The following is a 17,364-nucleotide window of genomic DNA, read 5'->3' on the forward strand; positions in this document are numbered from 1 at the left end:
GGAAGTTGAAGTGTAGGGTCATTTGAGGCCAGGAGCTTGCCATACAACTAGGTTATTTGTCATGGAGCATTTCTCATGATTGTACTTTACATAGTTTAGTACTTCTGTTTCAAATAACTTAGTAGATCAGTCTAGAAAACTGATTAGATTCAGCTTTGTTGTGTCCCGTTCCCCCCCCCCCCCAGTCCTTTTTTTTTTTTAAATGAGAGTTAATTTAATAGGATTTACACAGGGCTGGTTTCTCTCTGCTCTGTAATTGGTGTTCACTTAGTGCCTCATTAGGAGTTGCCAAAAGGTACTCTGATAGTAGTTCCGTTGTCACTTACTGCTGGAACTCTTCTGATGAAGAGCAGCATCCGTTTGTTTATTGATAGAAATCATATAGGAAAGGCCGAATGGTTTATTTATATCTTAATTTATCAGTACTATTATGAACTGATGGACAAGTGTATTTATTTACTGTTTGCTAATTTATTGAAATTCCCTTCTATGTATATGTGTATTGACCCATTTTTGGCCTGAGTAAGTATTTTCAAATCCATCCTTGTACCAGGCTTTTTATTTTAGGCCACCAACCAGCTCCCAGATCATGACACAGAGACTTACTAGCTTTGAATCCTTGGCCTAGCTTACACTGATTCTGGCTAACTTAATTCTTTTAACTTAAATTAACCTGATTATCTACCACTTGCCTTGGGGCTTTTTACTTTTCTTTCTGTATGTCCTACTCTGTATCTGACTGGCAGCTGCCCAGTTGGCCCCCAGGCATCTTCCCCTCTTTCTCCCTCATTTTCTCTTCTCTGGTTCTTTCCAAGCCTAGATTTTTCCTCCTATCTGTTCTTTCTGCCTGCCACCCCCACCTATCCCTCTTCTGCCTAGCTATTGGCCATTCAGTTTTTTATTAAACCAATCATGTGCCTGAGGCAAGCAAGGTGAAACAGCAACACATCTTTTCATAATTAAATGCAGCAGAAACAAATGTAACACATCCTTACATTGTTAAACAAATGTAATGTAGCAGAAACAAATATAACACACCTTCTCACAGTTAAAGTAATATTCTTCAGCAGAAACAAATGTAATACATCTTTTCTTTACATAGCTAAATATTCCACAACACATCCTAGTTTGAGTTAGCACAGCTTCAAATGTGTCAAGTTCTACCTGTTGAAAAATTCATATGTAGAATATGTGATAACTTACATGAACTGAAAGCTTTACTTATGTTAATACGTTCATTAAAGCATCTACGTTTGTGGTTTTTTGTTTGTGTATTTGGGTTTTCAAGACAGAGTTTCTCTGTGGAGCTTTGGAGCCTGTCCTGGAACTTGGTCTGTAGCCCAGGCTGGCTTCGAACTCACAGAGATCCTCCTGCCTCTGCCTCCCGAGTGCTGGGATTAAAGGCGTACACCACCACCTCCCGGCAGCATCCAAGTTTTAAGAAACATTAAAAAATTATTTCCTGAGCTTAGAAGATGGCTCAATGGGTAAAGGTGCTTGCCATATAAGCCCAATGACCTAAGTTCAGTCCTTGAACCTACCTAAAAGTGGAACTCTACAAAATAGTTCTCTGACCATGGCACACACATCATAGCACATGATAATAACAAATCATTTTCAAAAAATTGATTACCCAGCCAAGTGTAATGGCATGCACCTTTAATCCCAGTACAGAGGTTGAGGTGGGCAGATCTCTTTGAGTTTGAGAGGCCAGCCTTGTCTACATAGTGAGTTTCAGGACAGCCAGAGCTACATAGTGAGACCCTGTCTCAAAAGGAAAAAAAAAAAAAATTAGTTCCCTTACTCAAAGTAAAATTTCAGCTTGAGACTTTTTTGTAGAGACTTTTTTTGTTGTTGTTGTTGTTGTTTTTTGTTTTTTCGAGACAGGGTTTCTCTGTGTAGCTTTGCGCCTTTCCTGGAACTCACTTGGTAGTCCAGGCTGGCCTCGAACTCACAGAGATCCGCCTGGCTCTGCCTCCCGAGTGCTGGGATTAAAGGCGTGCGCCACCACCGCCCGGCTTGTAGAGACTTTTAAACATAGTTATTACTGATAAATTACTTCTGATTAAGAGATTGTGCTTCCTCAGGAAGCAGAGGCAGGGAGACTTCAGAGTTCACAGTCAGCATGGTCTACAGAGAGGGTTCCAGGATGACAAGCATAGGCAGTGAAGGAAACCATCAAAATAAAAAGCTGATGAAAATATATTTGAAAGAGGGGGCCATGTACTGGCCCCAGAAAGCAGTAGAATTTGGTACTTTTAGCCACATGGTTTTGGCTTTAGAGTCAAGGATATAAGGAGTTATGGAATCTCCCTCCATGACTACAGAAAAGTTGATGAGGCCAGGCATGTGTCCCTGAATGGAGGCCCAGAGAGGCCATTGATTAAGGCTGTGAAGTTGAAGCCTGGATTGCCTTGGGGACACCAAGATACTGGAGATGCCAAAGTCATGGGATACCTGCCCTGGAGAGCTGCTACATGGAGTGGAACCAGCCCAAGATAAAAAGAAGTGTGTTACAGTCAACAAAGCTGAAAGGAGTTGGACTGAAGGAGCGCATTGACATCAGACATGGAAATACAGAGTTTACAGTTTGCCCTGCTGGTTTTCAGTCTTGCTTTGGTCCATTATTTCCTCACCAGGCTCCCTTTCCTCCCCTTTGGGACAGTAATGTATATCCTGTGTCATTATATGTTGGAAGTTATGTGATCTGATTTTTCATTTTGATTTTACAGGGGGTTGCATTAAAAGATTGTATGAGTCTCAGAGAGAGAGAGATTATGCTTCAATTAAAGTTGTATTTCTAAACATTTGAGGAATGTTCAGTCATGAAAGTTTTAACCCAATGCCAATGAAATGTTCTTCCTATGTTGACACGGTGATGTTTTTCTGGTTCTGCCTCCAGTCTTAATAGGAGAAGTGGAAAACTAACATTAGAGTCTGGGGGAATCCAGATGTTACTCTGTGCTTAAAATTTTTCTATTCACATATTTTTTTTTTTTTTTTTTTTTTTTTTTGGTTTTTCGAGACGGTTTCTCTGTGTAGCTTTGCGCCTTTCCTGGAACTCACTTGGTAGTCCAGGCTGGCCTCGAACTCACAGAGATCCGCCTGGCTCTGCCTCCCGAGTGCTGGGATTAAAGGCATGCGCCACCACCGCCCGGCTAGATATTTTCTTAAAGTTAACTTGGTTTAGATTTTGGAGCTTGCTTATTATCAGAATACTTTGGCTTAATAGAATTTTGGCTCATGAATCTGAAAATCTAGATTCTAACCCTGAGTCCTGATGGAGTTGAGATGACTGGATGAACAAAATACCTAATACTGGCCTTAATAAAAATTGATAGAAAATGTTTTTTTTTTTTTTTTTTGGTTTTTCGAGACAGGGTTTCTCTGTGTAGCTTTGCGCCTTTCCTGGAACTCACTTGGTAGCCCAGGCTGGCCTCGAACTCACAGAGATCCGCCTGGCTCTGCCTCCCGAGTGCTGGGATTAAAGGCGTGCGCCACCACCGCCCGGCGAAAATGTTGTTTTTACTTAGTAAGTTTGCCTGAAAAAATTACTGAGTGGAATCTTTTTGTTTTTAAAGTTAAGAAAGAAGAAAAGAAAAGGCATAAGTCATCATCATCATCATCATCCAGTGATTCAGATAGCTCGAGTGATTCTCAGTCCTCCTCTGATTCTTCTGATTCTGAAAGTGCTTCTGAAGAAAAATCCAGAAAAAGGAAAAAGAAACATAGGAAAAACTCCCGAAAGCATAAGAAGGAGAAGAAGAAGCGAAAGAAAAGCAAGAAGAGGTCTTTACAATGTGTTCTCTATTAAGATTTTGAATCAGTTATATAAGAGCGTTAAAATAGGTTTTATAACAGTGTCATGAGATCATGCAACAAAAGCTCTCAGTTAATTTTATGTTCTTCCAGTGAAATGATGCTTTCGGTTTTATGTTACAGGGCTTTTATTTTTTGATTTATTGAGGCATTCCCAGTTCCCCAGGCTGGCCTCAAATTCATAGTCCTACCCCCTTTACTGTTGTGGGACAAAACTTTTCCTGGGGAGATGCAACAGACCCGTCTACTCTCCCCGGATAGGGAACCCATGACAGATCAAAGTCTGGATACCACCAAAGTCCAACTTGGTGAACCAGTGAGTGTTATTGAGGTTAATTACAGAAGCAGAAATCTCTCAAAGATTTCATCACCAAAGTGCGCCCTAGCATAGGGAACAGCTCACAAAGCTAGGAACCTGAAGCAGACTACACAGTGTGCAGGCCACTCAATAGGTTGGAGAGTGTCCTTTCTGGGTGCCTCAATTGTTCTAAACCTCTTCCAGGTAGCTAGGCCAGTTTCTGCTTCTCTGGCAGCTGGGATGGTCTGACAGTCTTCTGTAGTTTGTCTTTTCTGAGAGTCTTCTTTGCAGCGTGGCTCTGCTTACTCATGCAGGGAAGGTCTAGTCAATATTGTCAGTTCAGAGACTTCCTGAAGCTATTTTGAGTTGGTTACTTTCTTGATTAAGGAGCTTCCTGCAGGATTGAATGTTTTAATTTCAGGAAACAGTTACACAACATTGTCCCAAGTAGTAATAGTTACAGGTGCACAATATCATTCTGGGTTTGGATTTTTATTTTGAAGAGATTTGTGAGATAGCTTTGAATTACAGTAAACCAACAGTTATGTCCCTTACTTTGTAGCAGTACATACATACATACATATATATATATATATATATAAGTCCTTTTATATTTCTTTTGCTCTGATAGCAGTATATGAATTGAGAGCAGATGATTAAGTCACTGCTTTATTTTCTGCTTTGTTTGAAATGTGTTTATATTAAAATTTAATTATACCTATTACCTCAAAAGTGACTAATTTCTTTAGCCTGTACTATTTTGTACAAAATTTTGTTATTTATATATGCATAGGTGTTTGCATGCTTGTGCCCATGGAGGTCAGAAGAGGCTATCAGATCCCCTGGAACTAGAGTTAGAGTTGGTTGTGAGCTGCCTTGTGAGTGCTGCCTATTGATCCTATGCCCTCTGGAAGAGCAACCAGTGCTTGTCACCACTCAGCTGCCTCTCCAGCCCCTACTCTGTATTTCTGATTTATCAGAATATATTGCCTATAAGGTCTCATCTATCTTATAGAAAGTACTTTTGAGTTTGAAAACAAATGGGTTTTTGTTTGGTTGAGTTGATTGGTTGCTTGGTTTGTCAGGGGAATGAAGGAAGTTTTTTGTTTTTGGTTTTTTTGTTTTTTTGGTTTTTTTTTGCTACATGATGACATCTTTAAAAGGGAAAGGTGGGCATATATATTTTGATATTAAAGAAATTCTGGGCTGATGAGACAACTCGGCATGTAAAGGCACTTGCCACCGAGCCCATTGACCTGGATTTATCCTGACTCAGGGTGAAAGGGGAGAACTGGTTCCTGCAGATTGTTCTCTGACCTCCACATGTGTACCATGGCATGCATGCTTGTGCACACACTGACTGAAAATGTCACTTAAAAAGAAAGAATGCCAACAACTGCAAATTTTAGATAGGTTCCTAATAGCCAAGTGTGCCTTCCTTTGACTTTACCTGTCTAGCCCGTCTAGTGAGAGTGAAGCAGAGAATCCTGATGCCCAGCCTCAGTCTACTGTCCGTCCAGAGGAGATCCCTCCTGTACCGGAAAATCGGTTCCTCATGAGAAAAAGTCCTCCGAAAGCTGACGACAAGGAGCGGAAAAACAGAGAGAGAGAACGAGAAAGAGACTGGTATGTGAATGTGTATCCTTTATAGTGCTGTGATTTCTTTTTTGACAGTGTTGAAATGGTGGCCTTATCCCAATGAAATCCTCTTAATTTCGGGGGAAAAGAAGCTAGCAAAGCTCATTCTTTGCTAAATACATACATAAATAACTAAAAATTGACTTCGGTTACCAACAGATTTTGAGGAAATACGTTCTGAAATTTAAAGTAATATGTGTTAGATGACACTGCAAATGACATTGATAATGAGATAGAATAGCGTTAAACCAATAAAACAAGGTGGTATTTTGGTATGTTGCTTATCTGTGTTTCTAAAATGGTTTATTTTGCTATTTTTTTGATTTGTGTGTGTGTGTGTGTGTGTGTGTGTGTGTGTGTGTGTGTGTGTGTACATATGAGTATACATATATGTGTGTGAGTTCAAGATCCCTCCTCTATCAGAAAAATAGATTCCTAATAAGCAAAAACCTTCCTGAAGCTATTAACAAGGAAAGGATTGAGAGAGGGAGGGAGGGAGGGAGGGAGGGAGGGAGGGAGGGAGGGAGGGAGGGGCGAATGTATGTATTTTCCCCAGGGCCCTTGTGGTCTAAGGAGAGGACTGACTCCCACAAGTTGTGCAAGTATAAGAACCTCAATTTTATCTCTGAAACCCCTGCAAAAAAGCTGGGTGCAGTGGCATGCTTGTGACCCCAGTTCCGGGGAAGTAAGGATGGGTGCACCTCTGGGTCTTGCTCACCAGTCTGCTTAGCCTGCCCAGTGAACTCCAGGCCAATTAGAGACCCTGTTTCAAAAATCAAGTTGAATGGCTCCTAAGGAGTGACACCCAAGGTTAACCTCCGACCTACCCACACAGATAGGTGCACCTGAATTTACATACACATGCGTTCACAGACATACACACAAACAAAGAAAAATTAACGGTTTATAAATTTGTATAAAGAGGAAAACCTTATTTTCCTAACCTGACTTTATAGTTATTACAAGTTGGGATGTTCAAGTATTTTGAATATTTTTCTATATAAATCTGTCTTATTGTTACCAATTCTATTGGGTTTTTGTGAGTAATTTTAATAATTACATGTAAAAATTAAAAAGAAATTGAAATCTTTCTTAATCATGATGAGTAATGCAATTTTAAAATTACAAAATTCTAAGCATGATATAACAAAAATATGCTGTACTTTTCATAGTATACAGAAATAAAAGAGTTTTAAAATTGGAATAATTTTGATTTATTGAGTTTATTTTTCTACTGGTTTGGAAGAGAATGTTTTTTTGTTTTGGTTTGGTTTTTTTGGTTTTTTGAGACAGGGTTTCTCTGTGTAGCTTTGCGCCTTTTCTGGAACTCACTTGGTAGACCAGGCTGGCCTGAACTCACAGAGCTCCGCCTGGCTCTGCCTCCCGAGTGCTGGGATTAAAGGTGTGCGCCACTACCGCCACCCAGCTAGAAGAGAATGTTTTTAAGGAAATGAAGATTAAAGAAAAACTATTTGACCTACTAAAATTCAACCTTTCAAATATTACATGGATATTATTGAGCTAATTTTACTTATAATTTAAAACCAGTTTCACACTTGATGTATATCATATGAGTAGTATTTGACTAATTCAGACCAATCTGTCTCTGCCTAATTTGCATTGCTTAATTTCTCCAAAGTTACCTTACTAATGTGCAACTGCTCATAGGAAATTATAAAGCATTTTGGAATAAGATAGTCTTAATTTCTCTCTTTCTCTCTCTCTTGGAGCCCCTGCGTTATTATATATTAGTTTCCTTAGCACTATCGAATTAGTTTCACCTTACCACTAAATACTTCTTTCAAAGATTATTCACATTCAGGGTGGTATAACCATAGGCAGTAATGCTTACTGGGATTTGATGACATTTTCAGTTATAAATTAAATGCATTCATTTAGATCAGTAAAGATATATTTTCAATATTCCTCTTTATAAAAGTAATATGTTTAAATTTTCCCTTTGCTTGCTTCTAGTAATCCACCTAACTCCCAGCCTGCTTCATACCAGCGACGATTCTTAGTTACTAGGTCTGGCAGGAAAATTAAAGGAAGAGGACCAAGGGTAGGTGATTCTTTTTTTTGGTTTTTCAAGACAGGGTTTCTCTGTGTAGCTTTGCGCCTTTCCTGGAACTCGCTTTGGAGACAGGCTGGCCTCGAACTCACAGAGCTCCCCCTGGCTCTGCCTCCTAGTGCTGGGATTAAAGGCGTGCACCACCACCGCCCTGCTAAGGGTAGGTGATTCTTTGTCAGAAATGTTAATAACACTGCATTTGTCCTTCTTACAGAATGTGGAGTGCTGGGGGTGTCGGTCAGTGCTAGAGTGCTTGCAGAACATGTTTACAACCCTGAGTTTAAAGGCCTCAGTACTACAAGGAAAAAAGGAATTTAATGTTTTAAAAATATTTTCAAGTGCCATTTTACTATTCAGGTTACTAGAACTATAGGAGACATGCATGGTTTCAATTATAGATCCCTTTCTTATAGTAACTTTGTCTTGGTACTTCTAGTTGAAAGTAGATTATAAATTTACTTGCTTTAAAATGGGATTGAGATGGATGTGGTGGCTAATACCTTAGGAGACTAAGGCAGGGAGATTGCTGTGAGTTTGAGACCAGCCTGGTCTATATAGTGAGTTCTAGGCCAACTTAGGCTACAGCATGAGACCCTGTCTCAAAAATAAATAACATTAAAATAAAATCAGAGGGGCTAAAGAGATGGCTCAGCGGTTAAGAGCACTGACTGTTCTTCAGAGGACCCAGGCTCAATTCCCAGCACCCACATGGCAGTTCACAGCTGTCTGTAACTACAGTTCCAGGGAATCTGACTCTTTCACACCAGTGCACATAAAGTTAAAAACAAGAAGGAAAAAAAAAGCCAATAAAGGCACTTATAAATAAATGAATAAATGAATAAATAAAATAAATCAGAACATAAAGGGTATTGAAATCTTGACTTTTTTTAATTCCTACCCATCATATCTCTATTCTTACCAAAAACTGAATAAAAATTGGTCATTGCATTTCTTTTTTCTTTTTACTAAATTTTCCCAGAATTTAAATAACTTCTTTCAAAACTTTTTTTAGAAATGTGGCTATACTTTATATTTTAGGTCTTTGCTTCTTACTCAGTTTTTCTTCTGCTTTCTACAGTCTGTTGAAAATAGCACTTCCTGTCTGGTTGGTTTCAATTTACAAAATTCATTGAATCTTTTTAGTCATTACTTAATCTCACCTCCTAGTGTTCTCTCCATATTGTTTTAATCTTGTTTTTTCCTATCTCTCAAGCCAATCTTAATCTTAGACTACTATTTTGCATCCTATACATGACCTTTATAAATTAGTGTCAAGGCTCTAGTTCATTTTAAATTGCAAACTCCTTGGACAGGCTCTTTAGTCTCATGGATGGCTGATAATTCACAGTTCCATCTGCTCTTGGCACCAAAGGTTTATATGGCTAATGAACACCTCAGATTTACCATCAAGAAAGCTCAGCATAAGCATTTACTCCTCAGATCTCATGTCTCTTCAGGCTGTCGTTCACAGTGACTGGTGCCACCACCTGTTTGCCTGTTTCACCCTAAGCCCAAACTCATTTTCCTTCTCTTCCCTTTATACTTTATACAACTTTTTATGTCAACTCCTGTCATTTCTTTCTCCTCACTGCTCTGACATGCACCTGCTTCTGTAAAGCTTACTCATAATGCTGTCTCAAGTAGAAAGGGCTTCCAAACTTGGGTTTGGTAGGTTTGTTTTTGTTTTCTCCATCAGTACTGGTTTTAAACTTAAACCTTAAATGAATGCAGACCCTGAAGAGCTTTTGTTCATGTGAGTTAAATATTTATCAATATTAGTACTTTTAGAAATTAAAACTAAGAAATACTCACCACAAGTATAAGTAGCTATGAAAGTAGTTAAATCAAAAAGTGTGTTTAGCTGGGCGGTGGTGGTGATGGCACACGCTTTTAATCCCGGCACTCAGGAAGCAGAGGCAGGTGGATCTCTCTGAGTTCAAGGCCAGCCTGTCTACAGAGTGAGTTCCAGGATAGGCTCCAAAGCTACACAGAGAAACCCTGTCTCAAAAACAAACAAACAAAACAAAAACAAAACCTGTTTTATGGTCTCTGAGTGATTCTACCATATAATCAAGAAGAGACAGAAGTGGAAAAGGCATATGGTGTATTTAACAGTGGTCAGGGTAGTCAGAAAGTGCACATCTGGGCTGAGATGTAGCTCCAGTGATAGAGTATTTGCCTGAAATACAGAAGGCCTTAAGTTTGATCTCTAGCCCTTTGAGCATTGAGCAAGTCTGATTATGTTACTCCTGTAGTATTGACTTTAGGATAAATAAAAAATAATTACCAGAGACTGAGCTCTCACAGAATCTATCTTTGTTTACTTCATCAGTATGGTCTAGTTTTACTTTCTCTTGGAATTTTTAGCTTTAGCCATACTTGACCTGTCTTGTGATCATTTCTAAAAGAATGCTGTTTGTTTCTGCCCCAGAACTTTGAATATAGACGTTTCTTATAATATTCCATGTTTTGTTTCATCTTTGCCTAGGTAACTTAGCATCAACATTCTTTTTTCCGCTTTTGTTATTTTAGATGATCGCATTCCTATAACTTAGTCAGATCTCTCTTCGATTGTTTGAGCACCATTTCTTCTTCTGTAGTCATTCTAGTGTAGTTTAATGTGTGCGATTATCTATCCATTAATTTGTTCCTCTAACTCTGTAGAATGTTCAGTCCCAAGAGATCAAAATCTGCTATATCTTGGCTCACTGGTATGTCTTTAGTAATGTAGTTAGCCATCCGAAGAGCTGAGTAAATGTTGGTTGAACAAAGGGCTTCTGTGTGTGTATTCTACTTAATGATATTGCTTTGCTTTGGAAGGTGACGTTTATGTAACATTCAAATAAGAACTTGGGAATTTGTAGTAGTTAATAGACCAAGTATTCTAGCACCAGTTGAGCAAGACTGTTCCTAGCAAGACCTGAAAAGCCAGAGTCGCTGTGGGTAGTGTTTCTTACTTGGAATTTATGGTTAGACTATTACAGGGATCTCTACCTGTTGCTACCTGAAAGCTGAGACATTTGATTGTGCTAAGGATTAGATTCTAGAGTATGATGTATGCTAAGCACACATTCTTACCTCATTCCTTTTTTTGGAGGGGAGTAGTTTGGGTTTTGGTTTTGGGTTTTTGAGACATGGTTTCTCTGTGAAACAGTTCTGGCTTCTGGAACTCACTCTGTAGACTAGGCTGGCCTCAAACTCACAGAGATCCCACCTGCCTCTGCCTCCTGAGTGCTGGGATTAAAGGAGTGTGCCACCATTGCCCAGCCCTCGTTCGTAATTTTAACAATTTCAGAAAGCAGAAAAACCTCATTTATTTTATTTCAACCTAGAAATAAGTATGTATCTTAGCTATGGTATCGCTTTTAAATTTTTATATGGTCTTTTTTTCCCCCTTTTATTTTTTTAAGCGTTATCGAACTCCTTCCAGATCCAGATCAAGGGATCGGTTCAGACGAAGTGAGACTCCTCCACATTGGAGACAAGAAATGCAGAGAGCCCAAAGAATGAGGGTGTCAAGTGGTGAAAGATGGATCAAAGGGGATAAGTAAGACTTAACTGTTATTTCAAATTAGTGATTTTTTTTTTTTTTACTGTTGTGCACAATTATTTTATTAGGAACCATTTTATTTCTGTATACCTTACAGAAAACACTGTAGCATTGTACCCTATAATTATGCTGTTCTTTTCCTAATAACATTTCCCAATATCTTTTCTCCCTTTACTTTTTAGGAGTGAGTTAAATGAAATAAAAGAAAATCAAAGGAGCCCAGTTAGAGTAAAAGAGAAAAAAATAACCGATCACAGACACATGTCTGAGAGTCCAAACAGAAAAGTAGAAAAAGAAAAGAAAGTTAAAGACCATAAATCTGAAAGCAAAGAGAGAGACGTGAGAAGAAATTCAGAAAAGGATGATAAGTACACTAAAAACAAAGTGAAGAAGAGGGGCAAATCCAGAAGTAGGAGTAAGAGCAAGGAGAGATCCAAGAGTAAGGAGAGGGAGCCCAAGCATGGCAGACACGAAGACAAGAGGCCGAGGTCCAGGAGTAAAGACAGGGGTCACGAGACTCCGAAAGAGAAGCAGCTGGAGTCGAAAGGGAAAGATCAGGACAGCAGTGGAAGCAGAGAGAACTCTAAACAGGGGGAGTCCAAAAGGAGTGAGCACGACCATAGCAAGAGTAGAGAGAAGGACAGGCGTGCACAGTCTAGGAGTAGAGAGCGCGACGTAACTAAGAGTAGACACAGCTACAACAGTAGGGCGAGGGAGCGAAGCAGAAGCAGGGACAGGAGCAGAAGAGTGCGCTCTAGAAGCCATGACAGAGATCGCAGCAGGAGCACGGAGCACCACAGGTACAGAGACCAGGAGTATAGGAGAAGAGGAAGGTCACGGAGCCGGGGTCGAAGAACTCCAGGACGATCGAGAAGTAAAGACAGAAGGAGAAGGAGGAGGGACTCCCGGAGCTCAGAAAGAGAAGAAAGTCAAAGTCGAAACAAAGAAAAATACAGAAGCCAAGAAAGTAAGAGTTCCCACAGAAAAGAAAATTCGGAGAGTGAAAAAAGAGTGTACTCTAAAAACCGGGATCATAATAGCTCAAGTAATAATAGGGAAAAAAAGGCTGATAGAGATCAAAGTCCAGCAGTGTCAAAACCAAAACAGAGCAGTCAGGACAGTGAATTGAAAAGTCAGGAGGACGAGAAGACCAGATCTCCAGTGGAAAAAGAAAACCAAAAATCAAAGGGTCAAGAAAATGACCATGTACATGACAAAAATAAAAAATGTGATCGTGAGTCGAGCCCCGGAACAGATGAAGACAAAAGTGGATGAGTGAGTTGTGTATGCTTATTTCCTTCCTGTCCCAATTTCAGTTTTTGAGACTTACTGTTGAATCTCTTTTTTTGTTGTTCTCATTGTTTTGGGGTTGTTTTATGTTTGTCTCCCCCATCCCCCCTTTTTTTTAAATGTGGACTTCATTAAGTTGATATTTTGATAATCTGCTACCTGGATAATTTGTACTGCTAAAGTTTTAATAAACTTGAAATGAAAAAAAAAACCCACTTTGGTGTAATATTGTGTGCTGTGTTAACTAGCTTATGTATTCATTTTTGTGTTGCAACAGTCAGTCAGTAGCAGCCTACTTTGTTTAATCAACCATTTGGAAACAAGCTTAACTGTTGGTTAAGTTGGTTGCAGTACATTGTTAGACAAATTTGTGTTTCTTTTGATAAAAATCCCTTGAGAACCCACTAGAAGTTTTGAGTAGTTTTTGTTTTGCATTTATAATTCACAGGCTTACAGCTGTTTCTTTGAATTACACAGAAGCAGGATTCTGAGGTGATCTTAAGTCATCACTTGATGTTACAGTTATCTCTGCTTTAGATGCTTTTCTCGGGCTTCATCCCTTGTACTTTGCAGTTCCAGCTATCACTTGTTTCTGAATACTGTCCATGTCTGTGAGCCAAAAAAAGGAGACGGGTGCTCTTTTCAGTCTATGTGCTGCTTGAGCTTGAGTTGCTGTTATACAGCGTTTGACAGAGATTGTACCTTGGAAGATCATACTATAATTTTCAATTCTTTGTGCTTTTGGTGTGAAGAACTGAAACTTGCTTTTTAAGAACACGTTACTACCTTTTTCTACAATTTAAAAGACATTTCTCATTAAAACATACTACTTGTGTAGGTACTTCTTAATCTAGACAGATTCTAAAAAGCGTTAGTATTGGAAATAAGATTCCCTATTTTGGCTGTTAGCCTGTATCACATTGAGTGTTAAACCTGCATGGTTTGGGTTTCTTTAAACTTGGACTAACTTCTCTAATTCTCATAGCTGTGAATATGAAATGTCAAGAAGATGCATCTTTCTATATCTGTACCATGATAGGCCGCAGCATGTCTGTGACTCTGGTTTCTTTCTGTTCAGATGACTTTAGACCAGTTTACTGTTAACATTATTTTAACTTGGCATGTATTACATTGCCATATAGAGTAGAGTAGAAAGTTGCAAAATATGATACCTTACAGAGGTAAACACTAAACAAATCCAAAGTCCATTCAGAATTTTGTGTGTTGTATTTTGCTATTTTTGTGTCTTTGTGTGGCCTTTTATTCTGTAATATCCTTCTAAATAAAACATTGAACATCCAGCAAACACAAAACCTGCCTCATTTGAAAAATATTTCAAAACTCCAATTATTAGTAGCCTTTAGAAAGTTTTGTACTTTGATATTTGTCAGTATAGTGTCAACTCTTACCCAGGTAGCTTCTTGGCAAACCCAGTAGCTATTCAATGCTTTTGTACTGCATAAAGTTATGCCTAATGTACTTCCCATTATTGATTATTACAATATATTGGCAATGTAGCTGGTACAGAATGAAGGATGCGGTGATTATAAAGCTGTTTGGAATATCCTAAAACAAATACCCATGGCAGATTCTTTACAAATTGTTTTTCTTGATGGGAAAAGTTAGTGTGTGTGTGTGTGTGTGTGTATATATATATGATTTGTTACATGACTTAAAACAAATTGATTATGTCTTAAATCCAGTCAATTGTGTTTTAAAATATATTCCAAACTATCTGATCTTTAAGAAAGGAATTTCTACTAACATTTTAAAATCCATACTAAGTAAAACTACTTTTTTCCTTGTCCTAGAGCTTTTATCTGTTAGCATATATATAAACAAGGATTTTCCAGTTCTTTAAAAAAGTAGGCATGGGAGAGAATTAGTAATGTCTATAATATCCTTCTGTTTGGGTTATCAACAGAGCGGTTCCCGTACCCCTGCTTTTTTAGCTTTTTTCAGTAGATACAGTAGAACAGATAATGGGGTCAGGAGTTGAGGAGACAATCATATAGATTTTGTTTTCAGAATATAGAAAACTACTTACCCTCATTAACTGTACCCCAAGAGTTCCAGTTGACCTAATCAAAGCTTAAGCCCTTGTTTCAGTAGTTGTGCTAGTAGATCTTTCCCATTTCAATTTTCTCATCAAATTGACTTTATAGAAACATATGAATTTGCAGTTAATTTGTAATTTTGTCTTAATACCTTTTAAAAGTATTTTCACTTGTTTTTATTGCTTGATTCCAAAGCTGAGAAAATTACTTCAGTATGTAAGACTTTAGTGATTCTTGTATGAATTCCTTTTTGGGTAAGCCGTTTGCCATAGAAATTGACACTATAAAGCGATTGTAGTGGAAGTAAAGATACCTTTGGCGTTGTAGTTGGTGTAGACTGGACAGTGCAGAGGGTGAGACTGATAGAATATCTTGAAACAGGTACCCACAGTGCATCTGTGACAGTAAGGAAGCCACTGGTTGTTTTAAAAATTCTTTGACTTACAGTTGATGCTGTTGTAGAACTCGTTTGTTTTAAGTCACTTAATTGGAGCCTTTAGAATTTGTCAAGAATTAATCTGCTAGCTTTCTCCTTTCCCCAGAGTGATCCAGATGCTCACTGGCTTTGCCAGGTGGCCTTTGCTTTGTGTATCCTAGTGGAAGGTGTTAAACTAAAAACGAAAGACTGCATCATGTTCTGGATAGGCACATGCTGGGTTTCTGGTATTTGAGATAATAGTATTAGCTGATGCTTCTCATTTATTTTCTAGTGCGTATTTAGAGCAGTTAGTCTGATAGCGGTTGGTTATGCTCTGTTCCACATAGTGGTCGTTTTCAACACAGAACCTTTTACAGCAGATCTCTCTAGAAATGGGTTGAACTTGTCTTCCTTCCCCAGAAGGGATTTAGACTTAATGATTGGTATAAAGAACCAAATGAGCATTTTTCTGTCTTGTTTCTGTCTACTGTAATAATTCCTTGTAGGATTCATTCATTTACAGTTGGCAAACTGTGTAGTTTGATAAACTTAATTGTCAGAGTTTTTTAAAACTAATTCTTGTTTTAAAAAATAAAGTATATCCCAAGTGCTGGTTGCCATCACTGCCTGCAGTGGGCTTCTCAGCTGCCTGGAAGGGATTCACCTGCTGTGGGACAAATAATTAAATAGTGTAAACAACATACCACATTAAAAAACAAAATAAAAAAGCCATCCAGGCCAAAGAAGGAAGTGCTAAGGGCTTTGTTCACTTCCTTTTGTCCCCAGTGCTGGAGGGGGTAAGGGTGTTGATTTGTGTTTCTATTTGCTTTTGTTTTTCCTTTTAGACACTTCATGTTACTAAAAGCACATGCTCTGTATATTTCCCCCCCCCCCAATTGTTTATAGTATTTTTGAAAGATTGATCAATCAATTGGGTGTTTCTGTGGATCTGAAGCCGTGGCTGCTCTCTGGGAAGGGGATAGATAATCAAGTTAATGCGCTTCTTTTCCTAGCTCCAAAGGCACTGTGACGGATATTTTTTTAATGGACTTTAGAAAACTTGTTTTCTCAATTGTAAATTAGTTTAAAATGCTGCTTCTCTTATCATTAGTCTAGTAAATGTTGGACTGTTTTCTGCAAATTGCATTTTACAAAATTTAAACTTCAAAACTGTATTAACTTTTATAGTTAAACATTGTATTAAATAAAGTATACTATAATAAACAATTCGGGATTGTATTTTTTGGTTTTTATTAAAAATTAAATGACAACCAATAAAATAAAAACCCAAAGTCATTTGTATTTTGAGAGAAACAGGTGTTTTGTTTTTTTTTTTTTTTTAAATTTCCGAGACAGGGTTTCTCTGTGTAGCTTTGGTGCCTGTCCTGGAACTTGTTCTGTAGACCAGGCTGGCCTCGAACTCAAGAGATCTGCCTGCCTCTGCCTCCCGAGTGCTGGGATTAAAGGTGTGCACCACCACCGCCACCACCAGGCACAAACAGGTAATTGACAAAACGGATCTTATAGTGAGTCCCTAAGAATTTCAGGGCTGTAAGATAGTGCAGTGTCGAGATGATTGCTGCCAAGCCTGGTGATTTTAGGTGAATCCCTGGGACCGCATGGTGCAAGGAGAGGACTGACGCTGCAGGTTGTCCTTCCAGCACGTGCACCGTGGCGCACATGGCCTTTCCCCAAACAAAAATGAGAAGAATGTCGTGAGCAGTGGTGATGCCACGTCGAAGAGTAGATTTTAGGTCAGACATTTAAGCATAGTGTTTCAGTTTGGTAACTTTTTTTTTTTTTTTTTTTTGGTTTTTCGAGACAGGGTTTCTCTGTGTAGCTTTGCGCCTTTTCCTGGAACTCACTTGGTAGCCCAGGCTGGCCTCGAACTCACAGAGATCCGCCTGGCTCTGCCTCCCGAGTGCTGGGATTAAAGGCTTTTAACTCAGCAAATTTTAAGACCAAATTTTGTGTTTGTATTACTATCCATTAAAATTTTACCATTTCCTTTTTAATTACTCCAAGTTCCCAGTGTTAGAAACCATACCATTTTTTCCTGTGTCTGGTTTTTGTTGTTGTGTGTGTAATGGCGGATTTTTGTTAGGGTTTTGTTTTTATTCCAGACTGGCCTCAAAGTCAATATGTAGCCAACAAATTAAAAGTGAGCTATCACAGCCAGTTTATATGATGCTAGGGGTTAACCCAGGGCTTCATACATGGTAG

General features: G+C 38.7%; 1 protein-coding gene across 7 annotated transcripts in view; it reads left to right on the forward strand.

Moving 5' to 3' along the window:
• Ppig (peptidylprolyl isomerase G) overlaps positions 1–16,368 on the forward strand; it is a 34,950-nt gene extending 18,582 nt beyond the window's left edge. For all 7 annotated transcript variants that reach the window (XM_052722425.1, XM_052722427.1, XM_052722422.1 and 4 more), the window contains 5 exons: positions 3,582–3,789; positions 5,576–5,743; positions 7,730–7,817; positions 11,237–11,373; positions 11,559–16,368. In XM_052722425.1, coding sequence (XP_052578385.1) covers positions 3,582–3,789; positions 5,576–5,743; positions 7,730–7,817; positions 11,237–11,373; positions 11,559–12,651 — 1,694 coding nt within the window. In that variant the 3' untranslated portion in view covers positions 12,652–16,368. The remainder of the gene's footprint in view (positions 1–3,581; positions 3,790–5,575; positions 5,744–7,729; positions 7,818–11,236; positions 11,374–11,558) is intronic.
• Positions 16,369–17,364: the final 996 nt, after the last annotated feature.

The sequence above is a fragment of the Peromyscus californicus genome, unplaced genomic scaffold, assembly GCF_007827085.1.
Source record: "Peromyscus californicus insignis strain IS unplaced genomic scaffold, ASM782708v3 Scaffold_7__1_contigs__length_154581171, whole genome shotgun sequence".
NCBI classification, from domain to species: domain Eukaryota; kingdom Metazoa; phylum Chordata; class Mammalia; order Rodentia; family Cricetidae; genus Peromyscus; species Peromyscus californicus.